Genomic DNA, 15208 nt, shown 5'->3' with positions numbered 1-15208 from the left:
TATCTCTAAGTGTAACTAAAATGTGTAAATTATACTTCAAACAAAGGGGTCATAATCGGACTTAACAACACACATTCGCAATGTAACATCAGTCACTTGCAATGTAACATCCATAACGGTAACATCCATAACACTTGTAAATAATACAAAAAATAAGACCAGAATGACTAATTGTTGCTAATATGTCATCTTTATAAAAGTTAGCTTTGCTTAGGAAGTTTGGTTGACATTGCATTCCAGATGCATGTTTTATGACAACTTTTCCTGGAAAACGTTATGGATGTTACATTCGCTGTCCCATAAAGGGGCATTATAACAGCATGCTTCACCTGCCAATGGAAAGACACAAAGTACATAATTGATTCACATATTGATACAACAGCCCTTCATGACCAAAGGTGAGGTTAGAAAAATATCTGTTGATTTTTTGGGTTTCAGAAAGTCATACAATTAGGTTAATCAAAAAAAAAATGTACATTATTGTGTCTCCTCCTGTAGTGTGAAAAAAACTGCATTCTCATAAATATTACGATCAAATCTATTTTGTACTTCAAAATATAGACCTTGATGATACATTTGAAATTGGTTTGGTTATGATCATGTTATTTAATTTTTTTCATGGTGAGGTTGACATTTGCATGGAATTGCCCATTAGCAGAAATATTGTAAAATCATTAAGTCTGCTATAAGCTATTCTCCCTCCCTCGTGTGTGTGTGTGTGTGTGTGTGTGTGTGCATTTACTGTATAGGCTACTCTTTTTGACATGGATTAGGCTAATTAGCTTTAACAATCCTGATTCATGAGCCTATTTTATTCTAAAGTAAGATATTGATTTACATATGTATACAGTATATATATTCCCCAGCAGAGAACCCTTTACATTTTTGTACTTATTTTTTTGCTATAAAATTTATTGTAATATGTACACATTGTATATTTTTTATATAATACGTAAATAAATATATTACTTATTGCAATAACATAATATGTACCTTTTCTTCCTGTAGTCGATCAGTACTTTATTTACATATTTTAAGCAACATAGAGCTGCTCCGCACCAACACACATGTTTTGACATTATTTCTCTTTCAAGTGAATTAGTCTAAAACACTTTGAAATCAACGCCATAGAGACGGCGGTGATGCGTTTTCAAGCCAACCAACCAAAGCCAACCAACCAGCTGCTCCCGTCTCTCCACCAGGTTCCTGGGAGACCAAGGTCAGCCTCCGGGAGAAGAAGCAGCAGCGCAGGAAGGACAAGGGCCCAGACGAGTCCGGGAGCCCGGGAGGACCGGAGGCCCCCAAGTACCACACAGAGACACCCGTAGCCCCAGCAAACGCCCGGAAGAACAGGGGTAACTACGGCACGTCCGATAAGAGGCCTTGCGCTGAATCATGTTAGGAATGCCCATTTTTTCCTCCCATGTTGGAAGAGATAATGGCTGCTTTGTGCAAAACACGGGTTGCTATGAGAAATATATAGACAAAAATGTAATAGATTGGCAAACTCTTCACATGGAGACTGTTATTTAAAGGAACACGCCGACATTTTGGGAAATTAGCTTATCGTCGTCTCCAGAGAGAAGACAGATACCAGTTTCCTCTCTGTGCGTTCAGTAGAAAGCTATCTGGCTGCACGTTAGCCTAGCTTAGCACAATGAATGGAAGCGGACGGTGCCGGTTAGCCTTCGGGAGAGGTGTTAGTTGGACAATGCCTAGGCTAACCAGCACGGCCCGCTTCCATTCATTGTGCTAAGCTAGGCTAACATGCAGCCAGATAGCTTTCTACTGAACACACGGATAGGAAAGCTTTCTACTGAACACACGGATAGGAAACTGGTATCTATCTTCTCGTCTCTCTCTGGAGAAGATGGTAAGCTAATTTCCCCAAATGTTGGCGTGTTCCTTTTAAGTGTGAGCGTGTTGGTTAAATGTTAGTGGTCTAAAACAAAGAGGTGAAACACGTTCTCCTTCTCAACGTCTTGTTCCAGAGCCCCTGCACTCCAGAGCCGCGGGGAAAGCAGACGCAGGCGGCGACGCACCTGGTAACGACCCAAACCAATCATTATGTCCTGTTCAGTGATTTGAAGGGAATGGATTCATACATGTGATTTCTCTGTGCCCCAGGACAGTTCAGGCAATATTTGTGAGCAATGCACCACTCTCTCTTGGAGAGAGAGAGAGAGAGAGAGAGAGAGAGAGAGAGAGAGAGAGAGAGAGAGAGAGAGAGAGAGAGAGAGAGAGAGAGAGAGAGAGAGAGAGAGAGAGAGAGAGAGAGAGAGAGAGAGAGAGAGAGAGAGAGAGAGAGAGAGAGAGAGAGAGAGAGAGAGAGAGAGAGAGAGAGAGAGAGAGAGAGAGAGAGAGAGAGAGAGAGAGAGAGAGAGAGAGAGAGAGAGAGAGAGAGAGAGAGAGAGAGAGAGAGAGAGAGAGAGAGAGAGAGAGAGAGAGAGAGAGAGAGAGAGAGAGAGAGAGAGAGAGAGAGAATTTTTTGCTTAATTCAAAAAATATTCATTGCAGTGGTATAAAAGTAAAATAAAATTGATCATTTTGAATGAAATAGGACCATGACAATTGTATTACGAGATAATGGTGTAAAAAAAAAAGATGTCATATCACAAATTGCACTGGAAAATTCTACAGTCCAAACTAAGGAACATTTTGTGATATGATATTTTGGTCGTATTGCCCAGCCCTAGTGTGATTCAGTCACCTGGGGGCGACAGTGGCTCAGGAGGTAGAGCGGTCATCTGGCAATTGAAAGGTTCCCGGTTAGATTCCTCCTCCCGGCAGCATGTCGAAGTGTCCTTGAGCAAGACACTTAACCCCTAACGGCTCCCGGTGAGCAGGTTGGCACCTTGCATCATGGTCACCTTGGATAAAATCTCTATATAAAAATGCAGTCCATTTACCTGGGTGTAACACCCTGGGCTTCTCTATAGACGATGGACATGTTTGTGTGAATGAGGTTTAATTTCTGATAATGATCTGTTACTCTGTTAGCAGTACAAATTATGAGCTAATTTAATATTTCATGGTTCCACAAAGTCTGAGTTCCATATTGCCTATGGAGCAGCCCCAGATGTTACATCCAGATATATAATAATATATAAATTAGGAGGGTGGCTAGGTGGTGTAGTGGGCAAGGCGCTCGCCATCAACGCTGGAGACGCTGGGTTCGAGTCCAGCTCTCGGCGTTGCTATCAGCTTGGTTGGTCGTTCATACTAACACAATTGGCAGTGTTAGGGGTGGGAAAGCTGATGGGTGGGTCCTGGGCGTTGTGGACAGCGACCCCCACAGTTCGGTCGGGGCGCCTGCACAGCGAGGGTAGGATCTGGAGGGAGGTAGTGTGACCTTCCACACGTTACACTCTCCCGGTGAGAATCTGCGCTGCCAGGCTGGCTGCCGGCTGGCTGCAAATGCGTCGGAGGAAAGCATGTGACAGTCTCCGGCCTCCCGGACCAACAGTAGGGGGGAGTGCGCAACAACCAGGAAGGGGGTTGGGAATTGGCATAACGACCAACAGTGGGATGGGAGAAAAATCGGAAAAAAGGAGGGGGGAAAAAGATAATAATAAAAAAAATATATATATAAATTAGGGGTGCACGATATTGATTTTTTTGACCCCGATATCGATACCGATAACTTTCTGCTCCTCAAGGTCGATACCGTAACTGATATATATATTTATTGTATTATAATATTTTTTTTTAATGTATATTTCTGTAGTTCTGACCTAACCAGATTTATCATGACATGAGCGTTACTACTATGGACAAAACAAAGCCAAGAGAACGGTTTTGACTCTTCAAATAAAGTGACTATTTATTTTTCCAAATAAATATAATTTGAGTCGATCACAAAATTCACAATCTGTCAATGTCATTAACAATGTGTTTCCCTGAACAATGAGTGAACTAAAAACCAACAGGTATTGTGCTTTGTCAGTACGGATGGGTATCGGTACCTGTGAATCCATACCGGTACCCAACGGTACCTTTTTTCGGTACTTTAGTCTCTAAAAAATCTACCTACCTCATTTGTGGAAAAAAATAACCACATTTTCGACCGTTTTCGGCTTGCCATTGCCCCCCGACTGCTTTGTTGTTGAATCAAGTCAAATCCTAAGTAAGCATATATTGTGCGCGTGAACGTTGACATGAAAGGAAAAAAATTAAATAAAGTGTAAAAAAAAAGAAAAAAAATTATCGGAGCTATCAATAATTTTATCGGGATGACGTCATAATGGCTGATATCGGCCCGATAATTATCATGCATCCCTAATATAAATAAGTAATAAACTGGACTTTTGAAGAAGTATTTATTCATCATGCAGTGACACACACATGCGATGGGCGGCACACACAGCAACACACACACATGCAATTTCTTTGGGTCGCCGATTTAATTGAGTCTCTGCGCGTGACCCATCCCATCGTCGTCGTTTTTTTTATAATAATAATAAATTATAATCTATTTATTTTCATTTGTATTATTATTACCATTCTTTCCAAAAGCAAATAGGCCTAGAAGCGTGGCTAACACTAATGGTGCGCATACCAGCGAGGCTAACTGCCTAAGAAAACAGGCACAGAGGCACTGAAAGAGGATTTCACCCATCTAATGAACACACTAGACAAATATCAAGATGTATCGTTGGACCAATTGCATGCTTCGCAGAGAACAAGAAGCCTTCAGTCGACTCCTTCAGACATTAAGCGACCCCCACGGCCCAAATGGATTGATACAAAATATTTATAATATATATTTTAAATTTATTTAAAAAAAAATTGCATTCGGTGGGGGTAGTCGACTATCGGCAAATTTTGACAATACAAATCCTTAGTCGGGGACAGGCCTACCCCCTACTTGCTCTCTCTTCAAGACACGCATGATAATCAAGATGATGGGGGGGAAACTGAACTCAATGTGAAACTAAACGTAATGGACGTTTCTAAATGAGTCATAAGGAGAAAAGTGCTCAAAAAGACATGCCCACAAGAAGAAAATCTTAAAAAATAGTATACAATATCAAAAGTGTACCTAGAGGGTTAAATAAACGGTAACACATGACTAGTTCTATGGGTGTGTTGACTGTAACGGGGCCAGCATTCATGCCCCGTTACCAAGAACCTCCCGCATAGATGAACACAAACGGCGTAACCTTTTGAGGTGGATGTCCTACTTCAGTTGCAAAGAGCCACGTGTGTGCAGCTCTGAAGACGGAGTTCCATCCGGGTCTCGTTGCCGTGGGCAGCGGTGGGAGAGCAGACACGGTCAATGGCAAAATCACAAAACTTGTCAGAATGCATCATCTACCGTTATTGATGAAAGGATGACTCACTGCTGCTTTCACTTTCAATTAGTAAAATATGTGTTCAATTCAGACCCCAGTGTTGAATATATTCTAAACCTAAGCCCGTCCAGGTACACGGATGATGTATTCTGCGTCTGTAGGATTGTCCCATTTTGTTATCTTGGTTCTGTTGATGTGTTTATATCCCTCGTAGCTTGTGAATGAGCTATGAACGAATGTGACTGTTCAATTAGGCTTCCTATGAGCTACACTACTTTAACACCTTCAAACTTTGAATACCACTGCCCCAGAGGCTCTCATTGTCGAGCACTTTTTAATCAATATTTTCTTCACAAAATTCTGGATTTTAAAGGAACACACCAACTTTTTGGAAAATTAGCTTATTTGCCATCTACCCTGGAGTTAGACAAGCAGATACATACCCTTTTCTTCTCTGTGCATGCATTAGGCTTAGGGAACAGCCGCACCATTAGCCTAGCTTAGCTTCATTCACTGGAAGTAGGTGTGCACACAACAGATCGCTGACGCTGTCGCGTCCTTGACGAAGACGGGCAGGAGCACATGGATTGGTCCCCGGGCGCGGTACCTCGCCGACGTCCTGTCTGCTCCCGGCTGCCCTTGGGGGGAAGGACGGCGGGATGGCTTAAGCGCAGAGCTCAATCGCATCAGCGACTGAGAAAAAAGACAATGCGTGTGTGTAGGGCTGGGCGATATAACGATAACGATAAATATCGCGATATATTTTAATAATCGATATCGAATATCGAAATTAAAAAAAATCGAAAAATCGTTTTTTTTTTTTTTTTTTTTTTTTTTTTACCTGCAACAGGGCAGTTTTAAAACCAGAGACAGTGGACAGACTTGTCTTTCTTGCCTGCAACTTAAAGTAATGGCTTTGCTTGTTCAAATGACAATACTGACCAAATTCAGATTTATTTTTCTCTTGTCCATTTATTTTGTTTGCTTTCTAATTTAAAATACATTTTGAAACCGTCTGTACACAGTAGGCTATGTGTGCTAGCAGAACTAGACTCCAGTCACGAGTCACAGTGCACATGTGCGGTGGTTTGTCCACCAAAAAAGCGCCAAAAGATCGAAAATAAACTAGCAGAGCCAGAACTGTTCAACTCCTCTGGAGCCACAGCCAGCAGAGAAGCCGGTTTACTTGCTTTTAAACCAGCTGCAGCCTGAGAACTGGAGTGTGAGGGGATGTAACACTAAAGATGGCGGCAATGACAAAGAATTGCTGCAAAATAAACATACAATTTTTTTTTTTTTTTTTTTATACTTATAACAATTCGATAATTATCGATATCGAGAAATAAAATAAAATTATCATATCGTTATCGCGATATGATTTTTTTCCATATCGCCCAGCCCTACGTGTGTGTGTGTGTATTCCAGTGTGTGTGCCGCTCCCATTGAATGTCCCAGTTGACGAAAATTACGTCACACGCACCAATGCGCATATGCGGATTGCGGAGGGAACTATATTCCGGCCTTAATGCATGCACAGAGAAGAAAAGGGTATCTGCTTGTCTAACTCCAGGGTAGATGGCAAATAAGCAAATTTCCCAAAAAGTTGGCGTGTTCCTTTTAACCTGTTACACCCCAGGTGAAAATCTGCATAAAATGTATACCTAGGTAAATGGAATAATGCTCCACTTCTACAAGGGCTATTTGCATATTCTTGGTATCTAGGTACATCTATGGACCTCAGTGAATGTATTCACAGTGTCAGAAATATTGTGTCTATTACTAGGCTTGCTTAAATTGTGATGAAACAAAGGAGAATATGAATTATGATTTTTCTTTGCATATTTGACAGTGAATAACACCATGACCTCGTTCAGTACCCTCTTGAGATCATGTGTACAAAAAATCTAAGGAAATTAATAAAGGGAAGATGATAAAACCGAAGGTTCTGTAGATACAGTACTGAATTCTCCCATCCGGACCAATGCAATTTGAAATATTATAGAATATAGAATAGATGCTTATACATTACCTTATTATAGCCAATTCGCACATTTATATATATATATATACATATATTTTCTTTCAAATGCCCGAGTTCAATTTGGATTTAGTATCACCAGGCGTGCATAAGAACAGATAATGATATCTACTGTAATGTACTGTACTTTTTTATTTTCACCACAGTGCAACCATTTTGAAACTAATTTCAGATCTAATTGTTGCTACATGCTAACAATAGGGAGGAGAAACTAACTGCGTTTCAATATTTGTCAAAAACGTTACCTTTTGTGGCTTATTATCCCGAATAATAACAGTTATTGATATTATTCATTCAGAACGCTGAACTTTTAACCCCCACTGAACCTGCCAGGAAGTGAAGTTTGAAAAAATTCCAACGCTGATCGGCAGCTATGCATCCCCTCCACAAAATGGCAGCAAAAAAACTACAATTCCCATGGTTAAAATTTTCAAAATGGTCGCCATCCTCCCGGTAGACTTCAGTAAATCGAAAACTTAAAACGATGTGACACTTTTAACCTATTGCTAAACTAACGTATTGATGATAATATACATTCTACATGCTTTTGTGACATGTTAGTGATGTTAATACTTGAAAACGTTTGATTTTAAAATCGCAATTTTTTTGCATCACTCTGATACCGTGGGGTGGAACAAATTTGAACTCAAAGTAAAAAAAAAAAAAAAAAAAAAAAAAACTCCCACAAAAGTCCTCATTCATCTTTTAGGTATGCCGGCGATGGATGGACAGAAGGTAGGACACAATGAACTTGATCTTGTGTACATTTAATGTCATTAGCTAACGGTCTCCTTTCTGTCTGTCTCTCTCCCCTTAGCCTCCTCCGGTTGGAGAGAAGAGCCGTCGGTCAACGGCGGAAGCTGGGCAGAGGCTTCCCTGAAGCTCCCAGGCCAGATGGCTCCTTTGGAGGACAAGTGGAGCATGTCCATAGCCCCCCATCGCAGGGCACAACCAGAGCCCCAGTCCTGGGAACAGGAGACACCAGGTAACACCTAGACCCGAGTGAAATGCCTCTTCACACCAATGTAATTTATAACTACATAGAATAGAAATACTTTATTCATCCCATTTGGGTAGACAAAAACAAGTCACAAATAAGAATAAAAATAAGCCTAAGAATAAAGTGATGCATTATAAAGTCTGAGGGCTCTCGCAATTAAGGACTTCCTGTGCCGTTCAGTGCTACATTTTGGGAGTGTTAGTCTAGCACTGAACATGCTCCTTCTGTCAGCCAAGTCTGTGTATAGTGGATGGGGAGGGGTTGTCCATCATGGCGTGGAGCTTAGCAAGGCTCCTATTCTCCGCCACCACCGCTAGAGAGTATTACTGGCCTTCCTGACCAGCTTATCCAGCCTGTTTGCATCCCCCGCTCTCAGTCCCCTGCCCCAGCAGATCACAGCGTACAAGAAGGCGCCCGCCACCACCGACTCGTAGAACATCCTCAGCATCCTAAATCCACATACAACACGTAGGCCTGTAAATCTGAGGGTAATTGTAACATTGTGTAGTCCTCGCGTCAGCCTCGCTCGTGTCTCCACCTAGCATGTGTCAGTCAAGTAGTCCTCGTGTCTCCACCTAGCATGTGTCAGTCAAGTAGTCCTCGCGTCAGCTTCGCCCGTGACCCCTATACATATACACACATACACAAACCATATATATCCTGGGAAACATCCCTCAACTCGGGTATCGTCGTTTCCAGAATTTCATTGGCTACAAAAACGGTCAGTAATTTGATGATTGTGATTGTGATTGGTCCGGTCACCGGGAGGCGAAACCGGAGGTGGTCACTTTTAATCAATATTTTCTCCATAAAACTCTGGATCTTAACTAAAAGTTTGAGGTTTCCTCCTTGGGAATCCCTCCCACAAAATGGGTATTTTTAGTTATCCTGGTGATGGATGGATAGAAGGAAGGACACGGATGATTTTCATGTAGTTCAAGTCGTATATTGTGGGAATATATTTACTTGCCATGTAAGTGTAACCCTATGGCATTATAAGGTCTCCTATTGGATTTCCTAGTGATGGCCGACTTCTCAATCTCTTTCTTTCAATCTCTCTTCCTCTCAATGTCTTTCTAATTTATATGTTTATAAAAAATAGGGAAACAATGTCCAGGCACGCACTCCAGGTTTTTCCAAATTTATTGGCAGCCTGTAATCATGACGTTTCGGTGTGAACACACCTTCTTCAGAATGGCTTGCATGAAGGGTAAGTGACCCTAGTAAATACAAGTCAAACAGGAAGTGACAACATAGGAAGTGACAACACATTCCCACAAGAGATCTGCAAAAAAGTACAAAATACCACTTACAAGCACAACCTTTTCAGAATTATGTAAATCAAAAAGAAGCATGTAAATAAAAATAAAAAAGAAACCGTAAATCACAAAGAGATATATCTATATATAGTTATATATATTTTATACAGAGTAGGCCTACATCTTAAACTCTAAACATAAACACTCATGACCCATATAAGCCATCTTTCAATTATAAAGAATGATAAATGAAAATAGTAAACAATCGAATGAAATGAAATAATCAAATGAAACGGGTCAAAACATTTTCTTCATTGAGGCCTCTAGGCTCTAGACAATCCAGAAAATTTATATAGAAGCATTCCCTTTGTAGCAAGAGCCTGTCTCTGTCGCCGCCTCTTGGTGGTCTCAAGACCTGCTCTATACCCATGTATTTTAAGCCAGAAATATCATGTCCTAACTTATTAAAGTGCCTTGCAACTGAAGACTTCTCGTCATTTCTTCTTATAGAACATTTGTGCTCCGAAATTCGATTTTTAAAACGTCTTCTTGTTTTTCCAACATAGTAAAGGTTTCAAGGACATTTAAGCAAGTAAACAACAAAATCAGAATTACAGGTAATCCGGCCTCTAACAGCGATACTCCTACCTGTACTTGGTTGTTGTGCGTGCCTGGACATTGTTTCCCTATTTTTTATGTATGATATCAGAGGTTACAGCACCCAGTGTCAAGTCTAGTGAGGTGAGCGCGTTCTACTACTTTTTTTTTAAATTTATACTGTATGTTTACAAATGTATTTAGAACGTCCCATATTACAATATCTATATATTATGTTATTTCAACTTGAAATATCAACCAATATATTGTTCAGCCCTGTGTAAAGTTGTCTGGTAATCCGGAGGTTCCCGGTTCGATTCCTGGACAGCATGTCAAAGTGTCCTTGAGCAAGACACTTAACCCCTAATAGACCTGTCGCTAAACCACACCCCAAATAGAATTTGTCCAATCATATCACAGCGAAAATCCCCACTGGCAGAAAAGTCGGACATCACCAGAAAAGCCATTTGTGGGGCGCATCAAACCAAACGTCTGTGATCGAAACCACTGTGAAGAGTTCAGTTTATATGTTGTTATCTACCTAATATCTGATGGTGAAACGCTGTGTGTGGGGTACCTGTAATTCGGACACCAGGTACCCTGAAAGACTGGATGCAGGAGTATATTTCATACACCCTGCAAGCGGTGGATTATGCTGTGTCGTCGACCACATACACAACTGAATGTGAAGACCATTACCAAGGACACTTATGTTTGCTCAAAGGTAAGGTCAATTCATAAAGACATAATATTTGACGGCATGTATTAGAAACGTAGACCAAACTATTAGTTTGCTAACGTTTGACATTTCTTTCTCCCCTCATTCACCTCTCCCCCTCATCCCTCTCCTCATTCACCTCTCCCCCTCATCCCTCTCCCCTTATCCATCACCCCTCTCTCCTCCCCGCTTACTCCTCTCTCTTCTCTAAGAAGGTCAGGGTGTGGAGGAGCCTCCAGATGAGGAGCGCCGGCCTGTGGAGCAGCCTCCCCCAATGGAAGGTGGACAAGAGGAGCGAGATGAAAGATTGAAAAATCAACAAGCACAAATCGAATCACTGACGAGTATAAATACTGTTCTGAGACAAATTAACACAATGCCCCTGCGTGTGCAGCTCTTGCTTGTTCTTATGCAACTGAGACAAAATCATGATTTAAAAGATTTGGCATTTTGGTACTTTGTTCAACGCATGGGTGGACTACATGTTCACAGTTCTAGGGGAACTACCCGCATGGCCTCATAGAGACATAATAATGGCACAAATGCCAGGAAAGTACAGAGAGGAATTTCCTACAACGATGGCAATATTAGACTGTACAGAGTTAAAAATTCAAACCCCAACTTCACTTGTATTGCAGAGTCAAAGTTACTCAACCTACAAGTCTGCAAACACATTGAAATCCCTCATAGCATGTGATCCATGAGGTTCTGTAATATTTTGTTCAACTCTTTTCACTGGATCTATGTCTGACAAAGAAATAGTTAGGCAGAGCAACTTTATTGAGCTAATGAAAAATCTGCTTAAACATGGCTATCTGCAGGAAGGGGATGGGCTTATGGTAGATAAAGGATTTTTAATTGAAAATGACCTACAAGAAATTGGACTTGAAATAAACATCCCACCCTTCGTCAGAGGAAAAAGGCAGATGCCCTCTACAGATGTCTGCCTGACAAAAAAAAAGTGGCTGTACACAGGATACATGTTGAACGTGCTATATCGAAGATAAAGAAATTTAAAATTGTGTCGGAGAGGATCCCTAACATAAGGTTGACAAACATCAACCAGATCTGGTATGTTGTGAGTGCTGTCTAACTTCCAGCCTTGCATCCTCAAGAATACCATTACCTGATAGCTCAAGCCACAACCAATGGGGTAGTCCTTTCCACCTACTGCTACCAGTATAGGGGTCTGGTTAACGATGTAGCTTATAGGTGTGCCTCATTCCTCTGTGTCTCATATATTTCCTCACTGATTCCTGACTCTTTCCTAAAGGCAGAAAGATACATGTTACTGTTAACTGTGTTAGAAATGTATCGGATGTTGTGCCTAGGCTATTATTCTTTCACATCAAACTGCATGACTGTGCAAATATCTTTTTTCAATAAACTGTGAAGGAGCACCATTTTGCCTTTATTACCAAATGTATCTGTGTTTTTATTGTGCTTTGAAACTACCTGTTAGGAGTGTAGGTGGGGATCACTGGTCTCCGTTTGTGGTTCAGTTTGGCTTTTGCCACGACTGCAGAGGTTATAGGCTGGCCTGCTACCTTCTTCCCTCTGGGTTTATGCCACTGCTGTGGCCGTCTTGTACAGGAGGCAGTGTCATCATTTTGGGCATGAGAAATATCTAAACTGTACATGAGCCCAATGATGTGTGAACAGTAACCAGGTGCCCTATGGTTTCAACAGCAATGAGAAGGGGAGAAAAGAAATAGGCTACTGACTGTTTGAGAACACTGCTCGTACTAGCTGCTACTTGAATATCACTAACGTTACATAAATGACACAGCTGTCGGGTCTAGCTACTGGCCTACACGCGTCTATGCCAAATACAACGCTGTTCGGTTTCCGGGTTCCTCTGATTGGCCACGACGCCCACGTGACCCCGCGCTAGCACGCCCCCTTATCCACGCCTGCCGCTACGCTGCGCCAAGCTCCTCTGTGTGTTGCAGCGCGCGGCAGAGGTCCCTGTGTGTTCTCAACTTCCTCAATTTATACGCATGGAAGTATTGACTACGCCGTAACGAATCATTAAAAAAATATACCGTTAACTGGAATATGTTGTTTCTTTACACATATGTTGGATTGTTTTTTTCTGTAAATGTTTATCTCATGAACGTACTTTTCCACTGCGTATTGTAACCCTCTGTCTGCTTCTAGATGAAATATTTATGTCATCTTTAAAAAACAGGTCTATTTTACCTGCTGTGGTAAATCTGACAATTGAACTTGAGGTCCCCCCCACGGCCATCGTCATTCACGGTCGGCTTTGTTTGTCCGAGTTTTCAAAGGGGGCGTGGCTTAGTGATGGGTCTATTGCTCCCGATGAGCAGGTTGGCACCTTGCCGTCGGTGTGAGTGAATGGGTCAAATGTGAGGAACAAATTGCAAAGTGCTTTGGATAAAAGCTGCTATATAAATGCAGACCATTTACATAATTACCATGACCCTCTAGCAGGTTTAAATGAATATTTCTGATATTCTGTCTGTACAAGCTGACTGAGGACAACTGAAACCGTCTTTGTGTGACACTGCGGAGTAGAGGAGCTCGACCCCATTGACTTTGCATTGGTTTGTGGCTAACTAATGGGGACTACAGGGATCGCACAAGGTCCTTGAAGTGCTTAAAGTGCTTGATCTTTGCCCAAAAAAAGTCAAGGTTTTGAAAGTTTTGTTCATCCATGATAAAAAATTTCTGAATCAAGAAATTTTCATCTAAAGTCTAACTAATTGTCGGAAATTGGTTTTAAACCATAAATATTGGATCCGATTTTTTTTCAATAAAGAAAACGGCATTTAAAAGTGAATTGTATCCTTTTAAATGCCCTTTTAAAATAAGAAATAGTGCTTGGGAAAGTACTTGAAAGTCCTTGATTTTCATTTTGCAATGTCTGTGGGAACCCTGGGACTAGTACGAGGAACAGAGTGCATTGTGCTGAGAAAGGACTCTACCAAATCTAAAATATCATTGGTGCTAAAAATCGGAACTATCCCTTTGAAGTCTCTAGATAGATATGTGTAATGTGGGACACCCCTACTACGTAAGTCACTTGGTATGTTAGCTGTAACTGTAACCTCAACCCCACCTACTCTCCCAAAAGGAATCTCCTAAATCTCCTCCATCTCTCAGTCCATACTGAGCACAATTTTATTTTCTGGATATGGAATTATTGACATGAGAAAAATCTGTAACCGCTGGATATGATTTCTATACATTCCACAGCTCTTCATGATGCCACACGCTGCTGGCTTTTAACACTGGCCGAGAATTATGAATGAACTCTGAGCAATATCGTGGAATGCCCCAGGGGTCGTGGCATTTTAATATTGCAAAATGCAAAGCGATCACGTTTCCTTTTTTCTATATTTACATCAGCGCGTTAAAGTGTCTGAGTGTAACGTGAAGCCCAGGTTCCCTCTCCCTGAACCGTTCCTTAAATTACCGCGTCTGGTGAGACACGCTCATATCTTGTCAAAATGTAGGTCACGGAGGGACACGACCCCATAACTTAAACTTCAGTTCATTTCTGGGGCAATACTTGAGTGCCTCGGATGAAGAACCATATATCTCAGTTTTAGTTTATAGTAATATACGTTTTCCGAGGAATGATGTTTTAAACCTTTTTTTTTTAAGCCAACTTTTTGGGAGATTCGCTTATTTGCCATCTACCCTGGAGTTAGACAAGCCGATGCATACCCTTTTCTTCTCTGTGCATGCATTAGACTTAGGGAACAGCCGCACCGTTAGCATAAGGCGTCATTCACTGGAAGTTTGAAAATCCTGGGGAAATCCCTGAACGTTGACAATTGAACCATTCTAACTTAAAATAGGTGTGCCAGTGTAGCCTAGTTCCCAACAGTCACGAAATACACTCCAAATACAACTCCAAAACTTTCCTGTAAACATGTTGAACTTGTGACCTGTGTATTTACCACGTGAAAAAAGATTGACATTTTCATTTTCATTTTTTTTGTGACTTTTAAATTTTTTCAATTGCCTCTGGATCAACAACAGTATTACAACATTCACTTTTTTGAAAACAATAAAACAGTCCCTCCTCTTTACCGACAATCTCACTTCCTTCTCATATTTGAAGAGTGAGAATGTTCATCAATTCTTTCCTTGTTTGTGGAATGTGAGAATGTCCGACATTTTCGAAGCCGATATATACTCAAAACAATTTTGTCTAACCACTGCTGCCTGTGTGCAGTGATTTCATCACCTCAAAAGCCCCCTTTTTTATATATATACAAGACAGCGATAGACTTTGTTCACGCAAGTATTAACACATTGTCCGCCATG

The 15208-nt window shown here is 41.2% G+C and overlaps 1 protein-coding gene across 6 annotated transcripts in view; it reads left to right on the top strand.

Moving 5' to 3' along the window:
- The window catches only part of mtdha (metadherin a), a 49949-nt gene that overhangs the window by 14315 nt on the left and 20426 nt on the right, over positions 1-15208 (top strand). Inside the window, exons 4-8 of one of the 6 annotated variants that reach the window (XM_084311705.1) lie at positions 1203-1355; positions 1992-2045; positions 8150-8317; positions 10784-10912; positions 11122-12147. In XM_084311705.1, the coding sequence (XP_084167831.1) occupies positions 1203-1355; positions 1992-2045; positions 8150-8317; positions 10784-10912; positions 11122-11429 (812 nt within the window). In that variant the 3' untranslated portion in view covers positions 11430-12147. Of the gene's footprint in view, positions 1-1202; positions 1356-1991; positions 2046-8149; positions 8318-10783; positions 10913-11118; positions 12148-15208 lie in introns of those variants that run through there. The other 5 variants (XM_084311704.1, XM_084311707.1, XM_084311706.1 and 2 more) reach the window with 5 other exon arrangements.

Source organism: Notolepis coatsorum, assembly GCF_963971535.1.
Source record: "Notolepis coatsorum genome assembly, chromosome: 4".
NCBI lineage: Eukaryota > Metazoa > Chordata > Actinopteri > Aulopiformes > Paralepididae > Notolepis > Notolepis coatsorum.
The sequence above is the reverse complement of the archived record's forward strand: the minus strand, read 5'-3'. Positions and strand labels throughout refer to the sequence as shown.